At 44.2% G+C, this 19,280-nt stretch overlaps 1 protein-coding gene across 1 annotated transcript in view; it reads right to left on the reverse strand.

Moving 5' to 3' along the window:
* Positions 1–19,280, reverse strand: part of LOC126272961 (uncharacterized) — a 359,782-nt gene that overhangs the window by 43,981 nt on the left and 296,521 nt on the right. The window contains exons 2-3 of the mRNA XM_049976286.1: positions 18,257–18,535; positions 8,401–8,675 (exon numbers count right to left, since the gene is read on the reverse strand). Of these exons, the coding sequence (XP_049832243.1) occupies positions 8,401–8,675; positions 18,257–18,535 (554 nt within the window). The remainder of the gene's footprint in view (positions 1–8,400; positions 8,676–18,256; positions 18,536–19,280) is intronic.

Below are 19,280 nucleotides of genomic sequence, written 5' to 3' on the forward strand. Positions count from 1 at the left end.
GTTTCGTGTGCGATCCTCTTCAACTAGTAGTAGCATTTGCGACCTACGTCCTCAATTATTTTCTGAGAGTATTCCAATCCCTCTCTTGCTCTACAGTTTTTATATCTACAGCTCCCTCTAGTGCCATGGACGTTATTCTCTGTGCATTAGAATTTCCCTTTTCAGATTTTCTAGGTTCTCTACCACTTTCAAACTTCTGACATTCCACTACCCAACTCTTTGAACGTTATCCTTTCATTGGTTATTCAATCTTTTTCTCATGGTCACTTCCCCCTTGACAATTTTTCTGTTACAGGCTACGTGCCCTGTTGATACGCATTATGTGTATTTAATACAGGGGTTTCCATTGCCTTCTGCATCCTGATAATTGCTGATTCTTCCGTCTTTAGAGGCAGTTTCCAATCCCAAGGACAAGAGGGGAGAGTGCCCTGAACCTCCACCCGCTCCTCAGCCCTCTTTGACAGGGCCGTTGGCTGAATGAGGCTGACTTCTTATGCCGGAAGTCTTCGGCTGCCATTGCTGATGATCTTTATTCAAAATTTAAGTTGTGGTGGGGTTCAAACCTGGGACCGAGGAATTTTTGGTCACTAATCAAAATGCTCTTATACCTCGCGAAAGTGCCAAGACGGTTCAGAGCAATTTGAACTAGTACAGAGCTTACGAGCAGCACCTTTCGCGACTGGAACATGGAAGGAGGAAGTTTAGTTTAGATTGGTTTTAGTTTAGTTATGTCATGTTCCGTAGATAATTTTTACGATTATTTTATCGATATGATGTGGAACAAGTCAGAATACAAGATGTATATAGACATGAATAGTGCCAATATTAATATTACTGAAATTTTTAGTTCTACACATCCAACTACATTTAGAGGTACAACTTTTTTTGCCACCTCTTAAACAAACTCGTCCATGGAATAGAAGGAGTTGTCCAAAAGAAATGATTCTAAGCTAGATTTAAAACTTGATCTGCTGCCTGCCAGACACTTTATGTTTTTGGGCAAATGATCAAAGATTTTTGTTGCTGAATAATGTACTCCTTTTTGAGCAACTGACAGCTTCAATAACGGATGGGAAAGGTCATTTTTCCCTCTAGTGTTGTACATATGAACATCACTGTTCGTCGCCAACTGATATGGATTATTTATAACGAATGTCATCAGCAAATAGATGCACTCTGATGGTGCAGTTAAAATACCTAACTCTTTGAATAGATGCCTTCATGACGTCCTTGGGTGAACACCACTAATCATTCTCACAGCTCTCTTTTGTGCAATCAGTAATTTATGTCTAGATGGTGAATTTCCCCAGAAAAATATTGCATAAGACATTATTGATTGGAAATATGCAAAGTACGTTAGGAGGCTGATCTGTTTATTACCAAGAGCGAAAGAAGCTGAACTTAACTGTTTGAGAAGCTCAGTAATATGCTTCTTCCATTTCAAGTTGTCATCAATGTGAACACCCAAAAACTGGGAGAAATCTACCCTGTTAACTGAGCCCTGTTCATTTGCTACATCTATTCGGTGTACAGAATTGAATATAGTGAGTTTCTTCAAAATTAAGGGAGGGTCCATTTTCTGAGAACCACTTAATAATTCTTTGAAAGACGTTCTTGACAATATCTTCAGCTGGTTTTTCTGGAATGGGATTTATTATAACACTCGTGTCATCTGAAAAAAGTTCTAGTTCTGCTTGCTGAACGTTAAGTGAGAGGTCATTCACATGAATAAGGAACAGCAGAGGACCCAAAAATGAACCCTGTGGGACTCCCTTTGTGATAACTCACCATCCACTAGAATTTACCACCCTCACAGCAAGTGACAGAGGTATAAGACATCACTGTGTGGAATGGAGCTGTAGACGTTCTCATGAATTAACATCACTAGTAATGGTACCAAGAGGTAGTGTGACATAAATTCGAATTTGTCGTACTTTCGCCTACTGACATGCCGACAAGACACCTCTTATGCTGGGAGCTGCGTCCAGCAGAAAACTAGAAGCTCTAAATGAAGTCCAGATGTTGAGACTAACTCAGCACGGAGTACGAGAATTTCCTACATACTGTAGTTTTTGCGACGGGATCGCAAGTAGCTGGTATTTACTCGGTAGAAACCTCAGGGAAATCGTTGAAATATATAGAGGTGTGTGTGTGTGTGTGTGTGTGTGTGTGTGTGTGTGTGTGTGTGTGTGTGTTGCTGTGAGAAAGCGTCAGGTCGAGGACGGGTTGTGCTGCGAGGCGGCTGAGTCACGCTCGTGGTGGCGGGCTGTGTGCTATGTATGGCCAGGGCGGCGCAGACAGGGCTACGGAGCGCCGTCTCTGGGCTTCGCAAGCTGTCCAAGTGGGTTACCGAGCCGGCGCTGCGACGCGGGGTGGTCCCCGAGGTCTCGTTGACGTCGACCGGTGCGCATTTACTCAAAGCTACGCTCCTACACTATTAAAGTCCCGGAACATAAGGCCCCATCCTATGCCCACTGCTTCTCGATGGACGAATGGGCTATTTCACTGACCTTTTTGTGAGGCTTTTCACTTTTATTAAAATACAAAAAACTCTCGATTATCTGCGTGCGAGCGACCAATACGGTCGCAGGTTCGAATCCTGCCTCGGGCATGGAAGTGTGTGATGTCCTTAGGTTAGTTAGGTTTAAGTAGTTTTAAGTTTTAGGCGACTGATGATCTCAGAAGGTAAGTCGCATAGTGCTCAGAGCCATTTGAACCATTTTTGTCTGTGTGCGGATCATCCGGCTTGCGGATTATCCGTGTACAATTTGTTTATTTTTAACAAGTGAAAACAGGAGCATAAAATATATTGCTATAATCAGTACGAGTATTTGCGTTTAGCATACAAATTTCTGCTTGAGAAAACGTAGATGACGAAAGAATCTGCGAATGACTAAATAGCGAACCCTGTGACATTGGATTTGAACGGCTAAGTGACGCCGGTGGAGTGAGGAAAGTATCTTTGCTACACGCAATGAAAAGCGTTGATTTGTTACGACAGTATGCAGTACAGAATTCCTATGACTATACCGATGTTGACATGTAAACTTCCATTCGCTCGGTTTAATTTTCTTGTGTGACAAAATATTGTCAGATTTGAATCGCTAATAACTACGAGACTAACAATATGTAAAAAATGGTTAGCTCACAATGGATTGATCGTGTATGTACGTGGCTATGCCGCAGTACTTGTTTTGCCTGTGTAAATGAGTGCATGTGATTGTTGCGAATTATCCTTTTCTAATCATATAAATTTGTGTTGCTTGTAAACGAATATAGCTAGGACATGGGTTCGAGTGTCGTTGTGAAGAGCTTGCAAAAAACTACTAGGACCCAAAGTGAGACAATAAAAATTCTCCGGAATCTAAGTGAAATTCGGTATTAAATTGAGAATTACAAAATAATGAAAGATGTCCTCCCATATTCTTACTGTGAACGGAATTATAGAAAACGCAAGCCAGAGGAAAATAGCGTCGAGCTGTATCCAAAAAGCTTCAGCTTTCATCCTTGTCGTAGGACTCCAAAAAGCCTAGAAGCACAGTGCCGACTGCATGCGAACACCTCCGGCAGCGTCGAAAAGGAAATGTAAAAACGGCGCACAGCGATTACGTTGCTGGCCAATCAGACACAAAGCGGCCAGTGGCAGTCCACACTTTTGATTTATCTATTCTACAACCATTATGCTGCCCTGTGTAACAACTGTATTAAAGTTCAGATGGTTCAAATGGCTCTAAGCACTATGGGACCCGAGGACCGAGCGAGGTGGCGCAGTGGTTAGCACACTGGACTCGCATTCGGGAGGACGACGGTTCAATCCTGTCTCCAGCCATCCTGATTTAGGTTTTCCGTGATTTCCCTAAATCGTTTCAGGTAAATGCCGGGATGGTTCCTTTGAAAGGGCACGGCCGATTTCCTTCCCCATCCTTCCCTAACCCGAGCTTGCGCTCCGTCTCTAATGGCCTCGTTGTCGACGGGACGTTAAACAACACTAACCTAACCTCCACCCGAGGCAGGATTCGAACCTGCTAGCGTAGCAGCAGCGTGGTTCCGGACTGAAGCGCCTAGAACCTCTGGGCCACAGAGGCCGGCTAACTGTATTAAAGAGATTGATCATTACATATTAATCCGAAGTTGTTGTAAATATTTTATCCTGACGTTTTCACGAAAGATCTACGACTCAGACCCAAACTGCAAACACACAACAGTAAGGGGCTTATCTGTCCTCAAAATAAATGCCACACTAAGGACGAGCAGAAACCTGTCAATTGCGAGCCTCTAAAAAATCGTAATAAAAACAAGAAGAAGAAGACACAGAAGCATTTTAGCGGGCCATGTTCTGTGTTTTCAGCTGTCGGCGACCTCGATGCTATAGTGTATGTGGAACAACAACTTTGTGAAACGCTATAAATAAACGCTTTAAATAAAAAAAATATTCGATACAGATTGAAATATGTCCTACTATATATCGTGTGTTTCTCGTAGGAATAGGATAAGAGAGGTAAGGGCAAGTACGGTGGCATACAATCGGTTCTACCGCGTTCCTCCCGGGAACGAGGTAAGGTATTGGGTGACTGGTAACAACACGAAGCACGGATACACCTAACCAAACTTTCGCCTGAAGAAAGCATGATCTTAGTCGAGACATGTCTCTCGGCTCCTTAAAAAACATTCGTGTTGGTGACCAATTCTGTGGAACTATATCTGCCAAAGTACATTAAGAAATACCTGACACTACCAACGTTTTCCCGTGACTGAATATGTTGAGTGATGGAATATGGCATTAGATAGTGCAGCGTTGTCTACTATGATGACGAATTCTTGTCGCCTTAATATGTAGACCATCGACGTATTATGAGTGAATTAGCCTGTCACTGACACTGATTTAAGTCTCTAAAAATGGGGACGACGCCTTTTGCGTAAGTGAGGTGAGGCCGGAGCGGAACGGCCACGTGGGCGTGTGGTTACAACCTAATTCTGCCACAACGGGCGCCTTCTGAGTGACCGGAGATCTCGCCCGCTGTTTTCAGACATCGAGGCTAACCGGCTATCCACCGAGCACCGACGGCCAGGGACGGCAGCGATTACGGGGCTGTTGGCAGCGTTCGCCCCCAAGTATGAAGAAAGCGGCCTCCCAAGCGACGAGCAGGCATTTAACGTCTTGTCTGCAGTTGCAACACCATCAACATGCTCCTGATACTTCACGATAGTATTTTGACCTCCTTCAGTCTTTGTTAAACAACACAGGAACTCTGGAAGAACGGTGTGATTAGGCCTCTTACCCTATTGGCTCTAGGAGTCAGGTTACAAAAGCTTGACAATTGATGTGTACTCAGTGCGATCTCAGAATAAAACGGCATAAACATTTAGAAGCAGTCTGCTGTACCAAATCTAGAATTTGCTACTGGATCCCTAATGGCGTATCCTTTAGCACATATTAAGTTACGTTGAACTTGTACATACGAGGGATAGAGGCATACGAGGAAAACTCCCTCTTCCTCTCTCTCCACCTGCCTGCTGAGACCATTACCAACAAGTACTACTTGACACTAGCTTTCCGTCCTATTCTGAAAAGATACCTCATCCCGCCAATATTGCAATCCTCACGAACCTCCAATCACTGTCTCAACCACTTTTACGTGCCAACGATTGTTCCCGACAGTCATGTACAAGGGGGGCATCGTCCATCCAGAAAATAAAACTAGTTCTTTCCTAACACTCTCGCCGCCGGAATGCGCACAAATCCATTTTCTTTGCCTATGTTGTATCTGCGGTGTTTTATGTCGCAGATGCTAGAGAGGCACCAACACCTTCCCGCTAGATTATATTAACCATCCTGCTTCTTTGTACAAAGCTACTGGGATCAGAAAAATAATTTTTTAATTCTTATCATTCTCTAGGTGGTGGGGCTGTTCGGGTAGTGACCCAAGTAAAGTCAGGGATTTTTTTCCAAATACCAAGCAAAGTAGAAATGGGACACAGGAAGTTTCAGTCGGCAATATTTCGAAGCGAATATCCATTTCCAAAATCTGCTTACAAGGGACGGAAAACTTCTGGAAACTTTGCCAGAACCTGGCGTGGGTACTGTTTTCATTTTGAGACAAGTCCCACACAATAAATATCACATTATTGTGTGTGTGTGAAAGTGTACGTGAAGAGTTCGTATGTCCCTTCAGAAAAAATCTGTTTTCCTTATCTGTACAGTACTAAAGATTCCCTGTATTGTGCCTGCGAAAGTACCTTCACTAGGTAATGCTAAGCCAGTCGCAGTGAAGGTAGCATGAGCCAAAGTTCGACCGACCCTCTTCTCACCCCCCCCCCCCCACCCCCTTTCACCACCACCGTCGCCCAAAAAGACCGAACATCACTCTTAGCCACGTTTCTCAACCTCTTTTCCTTTGGGGTGCAGCAACGTACGTTTGTAACTTTCGAGTACCCCTATATCTCACTTTTTTCCTAGATGCAAACAAGCAAACACATGAAGTACATACAATACATTTTTTAATTAAATGGAACGAAAATGATATGTAAATTTTACAAATTTATTGCGTTAGATGCTTGAATAGGAACAAATCAGTTATGGTCTAGATACTTTATCTGCGTGGGATCAGAAGAAGCTAAATTGTAAACGTAAGAAAGGCGAGTTTAATTCATATAAGTTCCAATTTATGGCTAGAAAAAGACCATCTTCTCTCTCAGAATGTAGTGACAAAGAATATCACCAGACACTCCATAACGCTGCGCAAATGTCAGTTTGCAAGTCATTCTCTTTTATGTATTACTGAACTCACTGCTATTCCGCAGGAGAGGCACTCCGTCTTCAGGCCACAAGTGGCCCATCGGGACCATCCGACCGCCGTGTCATCCTCAGATGAGGATGCGGATAGGAGGGGCGTGTGGTCAGCACACCGCTCTCCCGGTCGTTATGATGGTTTTCTTTGATCGGAGCCGCTACTATTCGGTTTAGTAGCTCCTCAATTGGCAACACGAGACTGAGTGCACCCAAAAAAATGGCAACATCGCGTGGCGGCCCAGATGGTCACCCATCCAAGTCCCGTCCACGCGCAACAGTGCCTAACTTCGCTATATTGTGCCGTGCTGACTTCATTGATTGCCATCCTCAGCATATTGTAGTAAAAATATAAATACAAACATAACCAATCATTAAAAATTAACTCTTTATTTTCGACGCGTTGCGAAGGCTTTGCTCCTTCATCAAATGGCAGTTTCAATTTTTAGCTCAGGCACATTGCTCCTCTTAAAGCAACGACGTCCAGATGTCTAGAATTGTTTAAGTTTATCGCTTTTATTGCACAATGTTATTGACTGTTTAATAAGAAAAAATATTTTGGAACTGCTGCGGCATACGTGTAGTCCAATGCATCTTTATTGTGCCCTTTCGTTTACAAACTTTATCAGAGATGTTACAAGCACAGTATCTCTTGCAGAAAACTTGATGTGTTTTCCTCTTGCGATATAACCACTTATTATGCCTCCGTCGTTTTTCGTCTTGTGGTGTAATGTGTCTGTATGTCGGGGGGTTACAAAATGCTTGTAAGATCTCAGGTGCCGCACGGAGTGGCCGCATGGTTAAAGGCGTCACGTCGCGGCCTGCGCGCCCCCTCGCACCGGAGGTTCGAGTCCTCCCTCGGGCATGGGTGTGTGTGTTGCTCTTAGCACAAGTTAATTTAAGTAGTGTGTAAGTCTAGGGACCGATGAACTCAGTAGTTTGGTCCCTTAGGAATTCACACACATTTGAACACTTTTTGATCTGAGGTAAAGTTGTAAACAGCACACATTGCTTCGCACTGTGCATTTTCAACTTTTCGGCTCGTAATGAATAGTTCATTAAACTTCGGGAACGCAGCCGCGCAAATAAAATTTCTTCCACTGATATTTCGGCAGCATATCGTCCGGCCATCTACAGAGTAAGTCGCAAGACTTACACCTCACTCTGAAGATGGCTGGTCGATACACGGCCGAAATATCAGTGGAAGAAATTTTACTTGCGCGGCTGCATGCGTGATTTAATGGCATTATGCAACTGAAAAATATATTTTCGATATTTTGACATCGTTGGTTTCCGAGGAGCTATGTATCTGAGCTAAGTACTGTAACTACCACCTGATGATGACACGAAGACTCCGGAACGCGTCGAAGACTTAAAAAAAGTGATATTTTAGTGGCTGGTTACATTGTTATTTCATTTGTATTTTAAGGAGACGGAAACAGCCCACCAAACATGTACGTGTGTAAAAATACTGTAGTCGAGTTGCCTACGAGGCACGGTCAACTCAGAGAGTGCGACGAAGCCTACCCTAGGCCCGGCCCCGCCTCTTCTGGGGTTTTGCGCAGAGCTGACGCGCGCCTCGTCTGCACGGCGCTGAAGGCCCGCGGACCTACCTGTGATGCTTCTTGATGGGGCTGTCTGTCGGGGGCAGCGTGGGTCCGCCGCCGCCGACCAGCGTCTCGTAGAGCCGAAGCGAGCTGGCGTTGTGCGCCCTGGGCAGCGGAGCGCCGTAGCTCTCATCGATCACCGGCACTCCGGACTCGGAGGCGGACGAGATCTCGCGACGGCTTCGTCCTCCGCTACTGCCACTGCTGCTGCTGCTGCTGCTGCTACTGCTGCTGTCTTCCTGACTGCTGCTGCTGAGGTTGCTTGCTTTGTTGCCTTCTGCCTGCAACACAGCGGCGCTTTTATTAGTACCGTTTATTTCATTGATTCCTGGTAGAACATTTTATGCGTTATAAATGAAACCCACACAACACTGGCGCAATATTCTATAGTATTTATTATTTGCTACACGAATCAGTTTTCGGCAGTTACGCCATCATCAGGTACACTACTGGCCATTAAAATTGCTACATCACGAAGATGACGTGCTACAGACGAGAAACTTAACCGACAGGAAGAAGATGCTGTGATATGCAAATGATTAGCTTTTCAGAGCATTCACACAAGGTTGACGCGGTGGCGACACCTACAACGTGCTGACACAAGGAAAGTTTCCAACCGATTTCTTATATAAAAACAGCAGTTGATCGACGTTGCCTGGTGAAACGTTGTTGTGATGACTCGTGTAAGGAGGAGAAATGCGTACCATCACGTTTCCGACTTTGTTAAAGGTCGGATTGTAGCCTATCGCCATTGCGGTTTATCGTATCGCGACATTGCTGCTCGCGTTGGTCGAGATCCAATGGAATCGGTGGCTTCAGGAGGGTAATACGGAACGCCGTGCTGGATCCCAACGGCCTCGTATCACTAGCAGTCGATATGACAGGCATCTTATCCGCAAGGCTGTAACGGATCGTGCAGCCACGTCTCGATCCCTGAGTCAACAGATGGGGACGTTTGCAAGAGAATAACCATTTGCACGAGCAGTTCGACGACGTTTGCAGCAGCATGGACTATCAGCTCGGAGACCATGGCTACGGTTACCCTTGGCGCTGCATCACAGACAGGAGCGCCTGCGATGGTGTTCTCGACGACGAACCTCGTTGCATGAATGGCAAAACGTCATTTTTTCGGATGAATCCACGATATTTTTACAGCATCATAATGGTCGCATCCGTATTTGGTGGCATCGCGGTGAACGCACGTTGGAAGCGTTTATTCGTCATCGCCGTACTGGCGTATCACCCGTCGCGATGGTATGGGGTGGCATTGGTTAGACGTCTCGGTCACCTCTTGTTCGCATTGACGGCACTTTGAACAGTGGACGTTACATTTCAGATGTGGTACGACCCATGGCTCTACCCTTCATTCGATCCCTGCGAAACCCTACATTTCAGCAGGATAATGCACGACCGCATGTTGCAGTTCCTATACGGGCCTTTCTGGATACAGAAAATGTTCGACTGCTGCCCTGGCCAGAACATTCTCCAGATCTCTCACCAATAGAAAACGTCTGGTCAAAGGTGACCGAGCAACTGGCTCTTCACAATACGCCAGTCACTACTCTTTATGAACTGTGATATCGTGTTGTACCCGCCATCCAAGCTCTGTTTGAGTCAATGCCCAGGCGTATCAAGGCCGTTATTATGGCCAGAGGTGGTTGTTCTGGATTCTGATTTCTCAGGATCTATGCACCCAAATTGCGTGAAAATGTAATCACATGCCAGGTCTAGTATAATATATTTGTCCAATGAATACTCGTTTATTATCTGCATTTTTTCTTGGTGTAGCAATTTTAATGACCAATAGTGTATAAAGGCAAGTATGTGGTGGAGTGAAATTTTGCAGGTCAAATATTTTACATTAGTGAATCTACGGAGTATTTCCATTTCTAGAGATGAAAAAAGTTAATAATGTATTTAGGAATAAAACAAGAAGGATTACTTTAGTGTAAATGCGATGAAATATTATATAACTAAGATAAAAATTGTGAATCACAATGCACAAAAAGGAGAAACAGCAGGTGTGCTCTCTTCCTTACCCCGTTCTCGACCCAAAACTTTTGGTGCACAATTCCATATTTAGGAAAAATCTCAGTTTTCTCACTTACGTGCTTAACGTCAAATATTTAACTTATTAACTCAATTGTAAAGTACCCAAACGTTGAGAGCTGTTTTATACATGGGATTCGTTTCTTTCAAGATTCGGGGGTGAGCACTTTACTGGTAGTGAATTACTACGCACTCCTTGTGTGCTTAACTGATAATGTCAGATCTTACTAGTTGCACAAAGGCTTCTTGTAACGGAATAATGAAACTTAACTTCACTTGTCAATGACGATTTCGGCTGAAATTGATTCATACCCTGTGACCTTTTCCTAATTGGCACTTCCAATAAACGAACTATAACTTTGTTCAGGCAGCTGGAATAAATTATGAAATAGCTAAATTTGCTTTTTGCGTCTTACTCGCATATTCCGATATCAATACCAATATAAACAATACTTCGTGAATGAAGCAGACACAACACTGGTGTAATATTCTACAATATTTATTACTTGTTATATGGACCATATTTCGGTTGTTACGTCATCATCAGGTACAAAGATAAATATGTGTTGCAGTGAAATTTTGTTGGACTAAAGTGGATCTGCGAAGTATCTCCACTTCTAGAGATGAAACTATTAACATTAAACTTATAAATAAAACAAAATGGATTATTTCAGTGTAACTGTGATTATTTAACTAAGATCAAATACGTGACTATATCAAAGCCCGTTGTGAAACCCAACTAATAACAGGTGCACAGCAGACTGAAAATTGTAAAGGCGCTCAAAATATGCCAAAAGCATTACCAGTATGGTAGACACCCACCATAGGACTCTTGCGGTGGCTATCTATCATGATGGTAATTGGGCACAATTTGAGTGCCTTGACAACTTTCTATTTCCTACGCACCTGTTATTGGTTAGGTCTCACTATATACTTCACAGTACCAGTTGCAATAGGAGCTATCATCTGGACGTGGTCGTCCATCAGCTGAAAGCAATTATGTAACCTCTTCTTTTTACTGGCATCAAAACAACTAAATTTACCTGTAGTGCTCTACGCATTTACCAGAGTTTTCGGTGAAATTCAGTGCCAAAATCTTCGTCATAATGCGAGGTTTCCTCATGATGGCGGTACAAAACATCAAAATATTGCAATAGGAATAAACTGTCATTCAGATGGCAATACGAAAAATTTAATTAAAAGACAACTTCTATGCATAGTTTAGAACGTTTTTTTGTACCAATGCCTCAAAACTGGAAATATTATTGACACATTATATTCTTTTCCAGCTTCGTCTCCTTTCCCTGTGAAAATACCAGAACGGTCTACGGCTCGCTTTCCGGCACTTGACTGTAGGAAACAAATCCTTGATTACAACAAAGAAGGAGGACCACAGTGTATGTGGAGCCAGACGCCGTACCAGCTTTGTCAAACATATGGCAGTCCTGGACGAAAGATTAATGTGTTCTTTCACCCACTCAAACCACTAACACATAATGTGATTTGCGCACCCCGCGTTACATATTTATTTGTCGTGGTAGCCAGAAGACCTTCGTTAGTAAAGCATCGTTACCTTCTCTCGTGACATTGTATTTCCGTATGAACCTGTAACCAAAGAATTTCTGTGTGCGGACGTCGTGTCTACGTGGCTGAGACGGCAACCAATCACTTCCTTTTTTGGTTTTTGCTTACATTGCTGTAATAACTTTGCAACAGACGCAGTAACATTTGTACAGTAGATCGTCGGAGTTTTACAATGATTCTCCGTGGAAAGTAGGCAGAGTCATTTTATCCCTCGGTCTTCAGGTTTAGAAAATGTATGCAGTTAATATTACTCGATTTCACAATCTTGCTACGTTTTATCACTTACTTTACCAGAAATATCCCACACTTCTTGCTATGTGCGTTACTTCTTACTTAAGAATGTACATAGAACCTGCAAATATGGGCCGGCCGGAGTGGCCGTGCGGTTCTGGCGCTACAGTCTTGAACCGAGCGACCGCTACGGTCGCAGGTTCGAATCCTACCTCGGGCATGGATGTGTGTTATGTCCTTAGGTTAGTTAGGTTTAATTAGTTCTAAGTTATTGGTGACTGATAATCTCAGAGGTTGAGTTGCCATTTTTTTTTTTTGTTAATATGGGGATATCTTGAAGCTATTTGAAATGACGGGTTCATAACGAAGTATTAAATAAAAGTTACTGTGGAACATTAATACTGCGCCGGCCGCTGTGACCGAGAAATTCTAGGCGCTTCAGTCCGGGACCGCGCTGCTGCTACCGTCGCAGGTTCTAATCCTGCCTCGGACATGGATGTATGTGATGTCCTTAGGTTAGTTAGGTTTAAGTAATTCTAAGTCTAGGGGACTGATGACCGCAGATGTTAAGTCCCATAGTGCTTAGAGATCAGGGGAGTTCGCATTTAAACTATGGTACAAATGGCTCTGAGCACTATGGGACTTAACATCTTAGGTCATCAGTCCCCTAGAACTTAGAACTACTTAAACCTAACTAACCCAAGGACATCACAAACATCCAAGCCCGAGGCAGGATTCGAACCTGCGACCGTAGCAGTCCCACGGTTCCGGACTGCACCGCCTAGAACCACGCGGCCACCGCGGCCGGCCGAACTTAGAACTATTTAAATCTAATTAACCTAAGGACATCACACACATCCCTGACCGTAGCGGTGTCGCAGTTCCAGACTGAAGCGCCTAGAACCGCTCGGCCAAAGCGGCCGGCTTTAAACTATGTGCCATTTCAAAATCTTGTAATGGGTCGCTGAGAAATCAATTTCATCACAAGCTACTATCTTAAAAGTGTAAGACTGACGATGCACACGATAATTTTATTTTTAGATTTTCATTTATAATCCGACTAACATCCATAATATTTTCATTTATCGTACAGAGCGTAATGTTTCAAGACCTAAGATTTGTCCACGCTCAGTTCAAAGTACTAGTTGAGTGTGATTGTTGCTTTATATTTAAGCACAGTATAATCTATAACGGTAGTACTCTAATGCACGTGGCTGTAAATTATGAAAATTCAATTTTATTCCAATTAATAGCGTTTGTTTCGCATTTTTAATTGCAGTGTACTGATGATGACACATTGAAGGGTTGAAACCGCAAATAAAAACAGGGTGCGTGTAGAAATTATTCCAGAAAATGTTGTAGATAGAAATGTAGCAAAAATTGCCTTTCATAGTAATTGTTTTCAATGAATATGATTTCTTTTTTCACTCCGAGGTATGCCTGCAGACAATCGGTTCCATTCTTGGAGAACAAAAGAATCCGTCCACGTGACGGCGGCCTGTATTTCTCGTTTTAATCTTTACTCTGTTGATGCTGCCTCACATGATTCACTGTGCACTTCGACCCTGTCGCGTCTGCAGCTGCGGCAGCTGAGGGAGACCGCTGCCGCTTCCTGCCCGCAGACCGCAGGCTGACTGCGCACGTAGCAAGCGCAGCTGGCTGACAAACGGCGGACGTGCCTGCTTCGTCTGCTGTCGACGTGAGCAGTTCTCTGACTGCGCACATAGTCACCGCGGCCAGAAAACACTTTCCATTTTTGTACATCCTCATTTACACTCATGTAACAAAACTCACTGAAAAATAGTCTATCGAGTTACAAAAATTAAGATCACCTCCAAAGTATTTTATCTACAACGTGCAGCCGGGTATTATGCCCGAGCGATGAGGGTACGTAAGAGGGAGCACAAGTAGTATGTAAATATTTCGCTCATGGTTTATAAAATATCAATAATAATATTTTGTTTTGACCGTCTATAGCACATTTGAAAATAGTAACAGAGGCCGAAATCAGCTGATTTAGTAAGATGTAGAGAATTTTGTCTACGAATTACAGAAAAATAAACTATGATGCCAAGTGAGTAAAGTGAAACTGTCATGAACCCGAAATTTGATTTGTACAGCACAGTGCTTTACTACGCGTGGTATCATTGGAGATTGGTGTGCCGTTGCCTTCCTCCGACCTATGCCAATTTACCGATAGTTACAGGCGGGGGGGAGGGGGGGCGGGGGGGAGAGTCGAGGTCCTACAGCTGAACTTGGACTCCGAACCACACTGTACAGTTTGACATTTTTCACATTATCAAATCTCTTTATGATGTGAGAGAGGTGGCAGGTGGCGGAATAAATCGTTTGACCGTGTCGTGATCGAACCATAGACCTTAAGACCCGTAGTCTGGCAATGGCCCATTGATCAGCTACAATTATTTTCCCTGTTTTTAAGGTCTACCTCTATCCTTACAGTCCTGTCTAGCTCTCACCATAAATATGCCCTCTCTTGCTCAAGCATGTGGTTCATGAATAGCAAACTCTGGAGCATCATAAGAATACCGCCTGGTAGAAGCACGGCGAGCAGCGAGTGTATGATATGAAACACGGTGTGGTGTGTAGAGTCTGTGAGGATTCCTTATGAAGACTGTTGGCAGCGTATCCGACGGTGTTTTTTTTTTTTTTTTTTTTTTTTTTTTTTTTTTTTTTTTTTTTTTTTTGAACGAAACAGGTCGCGACGTAATGAACGTGCCAACAAATCTGCGGTGGTTCCTATTTGTTATTGACAAGAGTCAGTTCTGTAGCTCAAAATGATCAAGACTGTACATTTCAGCATCAGAAGATTTCTCTGAATGTGTTCGTCTGGCGTATAGCCGTGTACGGAAGTGAAATGTCAGCGACAAACAATTCAGACAACAGGAGAATAGAAGCTTCTGAAATGTGATGTTACAGAAGACTGGATGGGCAGATAGTGTTACTAATGAGGAGGTACTGAATCGAATCAGAGAGGAAAGAGTTTTATAGCACATCTCGACTAACTCATCGTCATACTCGTGTGTATTAACGTACAGCGATGGATATTCTGTCGCCATATAGCCGACACGTAACGGATCTCTTTAGCGGGGCTCTGCTTCACCTGTCCTCCTGACATGAGTTCACACTCATTGTCAATAGATGGCAGAAGCTGTATGTGTTGAAAGAAGCCAGTGAATCTGGTGAGCGGACTTTGTTGACTGAAGCTCAAAGAACACGCCAGCTGCTCGAAGAAAGTGATTTTGGTGATGAAAACAGCGATTTTACACGATTTGCCTCTAGTGACTATGCTATTAGTGGTTATGAAGAGGATTACGGTATATACATAACCCTGAAGGCGATTTAAGAAAAGCAAGGTTGCGGACAATTACTGACGGGTGGAACTGAGATAATGTTTGGAACAATGAAGGTAACACAGATGCTAATATCTGCAGGTCCTTAGGTAAAAACCCAACAGAAATGCAAGTACATGATGAAGGAGAAAATCAAGGAGAAAACTCAGTACGACTCCAAGGAAAAAAGTAGGGTTTTTTCTCACAAAAATACCTCAAAGAGACAAAAATACAATCCCTACTACAAGGTGGAGAGTATGTTACGATAGAGGAAAACGAAGAGAATTCTGCGTTCAGTGTGATCAGTGCAAAGTTTTTCTACATGTAGAGTATTGTTTTAAGATCTGGCTTACTCAAACTATTTTTGACTCTGTCTCATAGTATAATTTCCATACAGAATAAAATAACTATTGTGAAAAAGCATTTAGTATGTTGTTATTGAGAGCATCCAAAATTGTCAAAAATAAGTATAAGCAGTGCGAAAAATTTAGTAAAGAAATTGTATGGCAATGGGCTAAAAGAAGGGACCGGTTGATAGGGCTCATCTGCTAATGGAGGAAGCACGGAGAGGATAAAAGTTATAGAGGGAACCAAGTCTTGACTACAATAAGTGACTTCAAATATATGTAGGTTGCAGTACTTATGCAGAGATGAAGCTTATTGCACAGGACAGACTATCATGGAGAACTGCATCAAGCCAGTCTTCGGACTGAAAATCACAACAACGACAACACGTCCCTCTAAATATACAGGGTGTTTCAAATTCGTGTTACATACTTCTAGAAGTTAGTAGATCAAATTTTACTTGTCTGGAAACGGTTCGTTACCATATTACGAGGAACATACAGATTTCACTCCTATTTAGCGTGACATTGCAACAGCTGTTCGATATGACGACTGCCAAATTCGGTGTACACAGTAGCTGCGCATAAACTCTTCCCAGTGTGCGTGGTGTACGGCAACTCAGTTTTTCTGCAGCAATAATCTGTGCCACTTGATGTTACTCCTACTGGACGGAGATCTTGTGGACAAGATACTTCATGTGGCCCACATGAGAAAAAACCCAAAGAGGTTAAATTCGGGAATCTTGGTGGCCAAGCATATGGCTCGCCTCGAGGGATCCACCTGTCCCCGTAGACTACGCTCAGATGGTTTCGGACGCGAACTGCAAAATGTACTGCCACGCTATCGTGCTGGATCTACAATTCGTGCCAAATGTCCTATGGAACAACATCTTCCAAAAACTACGCCAGCACTTCTTGCAGGAGTATCAAGTACTTGCCACTTTTAGGTGAGGGGGAAGGGTGTACGACCCAGTCACACCACCATCGCAGGTATGCCCATACACTGATGCCGAGGGTGTGCTGAAATGTTCATGTAAACGTGGCTCTGGGATCTTCTTCATCGTAAATGTTCGAGCGTTCGAAACATCTTCCCTCTTAAAATGCCCTTCCTTAAATGAATAAAATTCGCCTTGGAAACTAAGGGAAATCCACAAATCGGTGTGAAAACCAATTACAGAAACTGAGATGTGGCACAAAATCCGCCGGGATCATGGCGTCTACATTCTGAGGGTGGTAAGGGTTGAGTTGCTGTTTATGCAGAACACACTAGACAGACATACGAGACACCTGTAAGTCACGTGCAACGGCTCGAGTAGTCGTTTCCCTTCAAATTGATGAACCACTTCCTCTTCCGCCTTCTGGGAACCCCACAGTTTGTTCTATCGGTTGTGAATTTCCCACTTTACCGCAGCCGCTATTCCACTATGGCAAACATGGGATGCGATGGAGGCACAGACTTGGAAAGTGCTCGTGGTACAGACGTTAAACTTCTTTTCTGTTACGGCGAGTTTCACCGTAAATTAACAGCCTATCGGTGTACTCTGCGAACGTGTATTCAGGCATCCTGTTACAGCAGTACTATTAGCACTCCACCTTCAGGCCACAAGTGGGCCATCGGGACCATCCGACCGCCGTGTCATCCTCAGCTGAGGATGCGGATAGGAGGGGCGTGTGGTCAGCACACCGCTCTCCCCGTCGTTATAATGGTTGTCTGTGACCGGAGCCGCTACTATTCGGTCGAGTAGCTCCTCAATTGGCATCACGAGGCTGAGTGCACCCCGAGAAATGGAAACAGTGCATGGCGGCCCGGATGGTCACCCTTCCAAGCGCCGGCTGCGCCCGACAGCGCTTAACTTTGGTGATCTGACGGGAACCGGTGTATCCAATGCGGCAAGGCCGTTGCCACTAGTGCAATACTAGTCACCGCAATATCAACAGACGCATCACTAGAAAGCTTGAAAACAAGGCATATCGAAACAGAGGACATCACATGACATCGCTTCATCGTGCCATCCATAAATGTGGGTAGCCTACAATAACAGGCGAACTGCTTAAGAAACATCTAGCGCGCGATTGATTAGCTCTTTTTTTCCTTGTAATACGGCAACGGACCGTTTCCTGAGTTGGGTTTCTATGCGAAACTGTATCTACTAAGTGCCCTTTGCAACCTCTGGAGAAATGTAATGTGAATTGTGAAAGACCCTGTAGATATTCCCAGTGGTCCACACGCCGTAAGGAGAATGAACGTAGTAAGAAGGAAGACGCCACTCCCTGTGGCAGCCACCAGCCTCACGCAGCACTCACCCGCTTGGCCTCCTGCAGCTTGCTGGCCATGCCGGCCAGCACGTCGGCGTACTTGTCGCGCAGCCGCTGGTCTGGAGTCTCGGCGGCGGCCGCCCCCACGGGCGCGGGCAGCGTGTACTCCAGGTAGTCGTCGTCCGCGTACTCCTCGTCGGACTCGTCAGAGTCGTCGTCGTCTGCCCCGGACCCGCCGTCGTCGTCGCCATCCAACGAGTCCTGCAAGTCCTCGTCGCTCTCCACGTCTTCATCTTCCTCGTCCATTGCCGCTTCTTCCTCGTAAACCTGCAGAGAGAGGCAACGATGCCCTTTACTCCTCGCGTTACACATCACTGCAACTGAGCGCATTGTTGCTTAGCCTATGCCTTATCAAGAAAATTACAAAATAGAAACAATATTGCGGTTATTCAATCCAGACTTGGTGTATAGAACAACATGTGTGTACCTGTCGTGCAGCTGGAGATATATCGCCGGCCGCTGTGGCCGAGCGGATCTAGGCGCTTCAGTCCAGACTCACGCTGCTGCTACGGTCGCAGGTTCAAATCCTGCCTCGGGCATGGATGTGTGTGATGTTCTTAGGTTAGTTAGGTTTAAGTAGTTCTAAGTATAACTGACTGATTACCTCAGATGTTAAGTCCCACAATGCTTAGAGCCAAATGTTCAAATGTGTGTGAAATCTTATGGGACTTGACTGCTAACGTCATTCTACCTAAAATTACACACTACTTAACCTAAATTATCCTAAGGACAAACACACACACATCCATGCCCGAGGGAGGACTCGAACCTCCACCGGGACCAGCCGAACAGCCCATGACTGCAGCGTCTTAGACCGCTCGGCTAATTCTGCGCGGCAGCTTAGAGCCATTTGAACCATTTGGAGATATATCCAAGAGTGTACCCAGCAAGAATCACGGGATGGCAAATGCTTTCTCCCTCCCCGTCTCAAAAAGATAGCCGTATTAATTCAGTAACAGTTCGAAGAAAGCCAGAAAATTTAATGGATATTGACTAGTAGAAGTTTACTCAA

Source organism: Schistocerca gregaria, chromosome 1 (genome assembly GCF_023897955.1).
Source record: "Schistocerca gregaria isolate iqSchGreg1 chromosome 1, iqSchGreg1.2, whole genome shotgun sequence".
Classification (NCBI taxonomy): domain Eukaryota; kingdom Metazoa; phylum Arthropoda; class Insecta; order Orthoptera; family Acrididae; genus Schistocerca; species Schistocerca gregaria.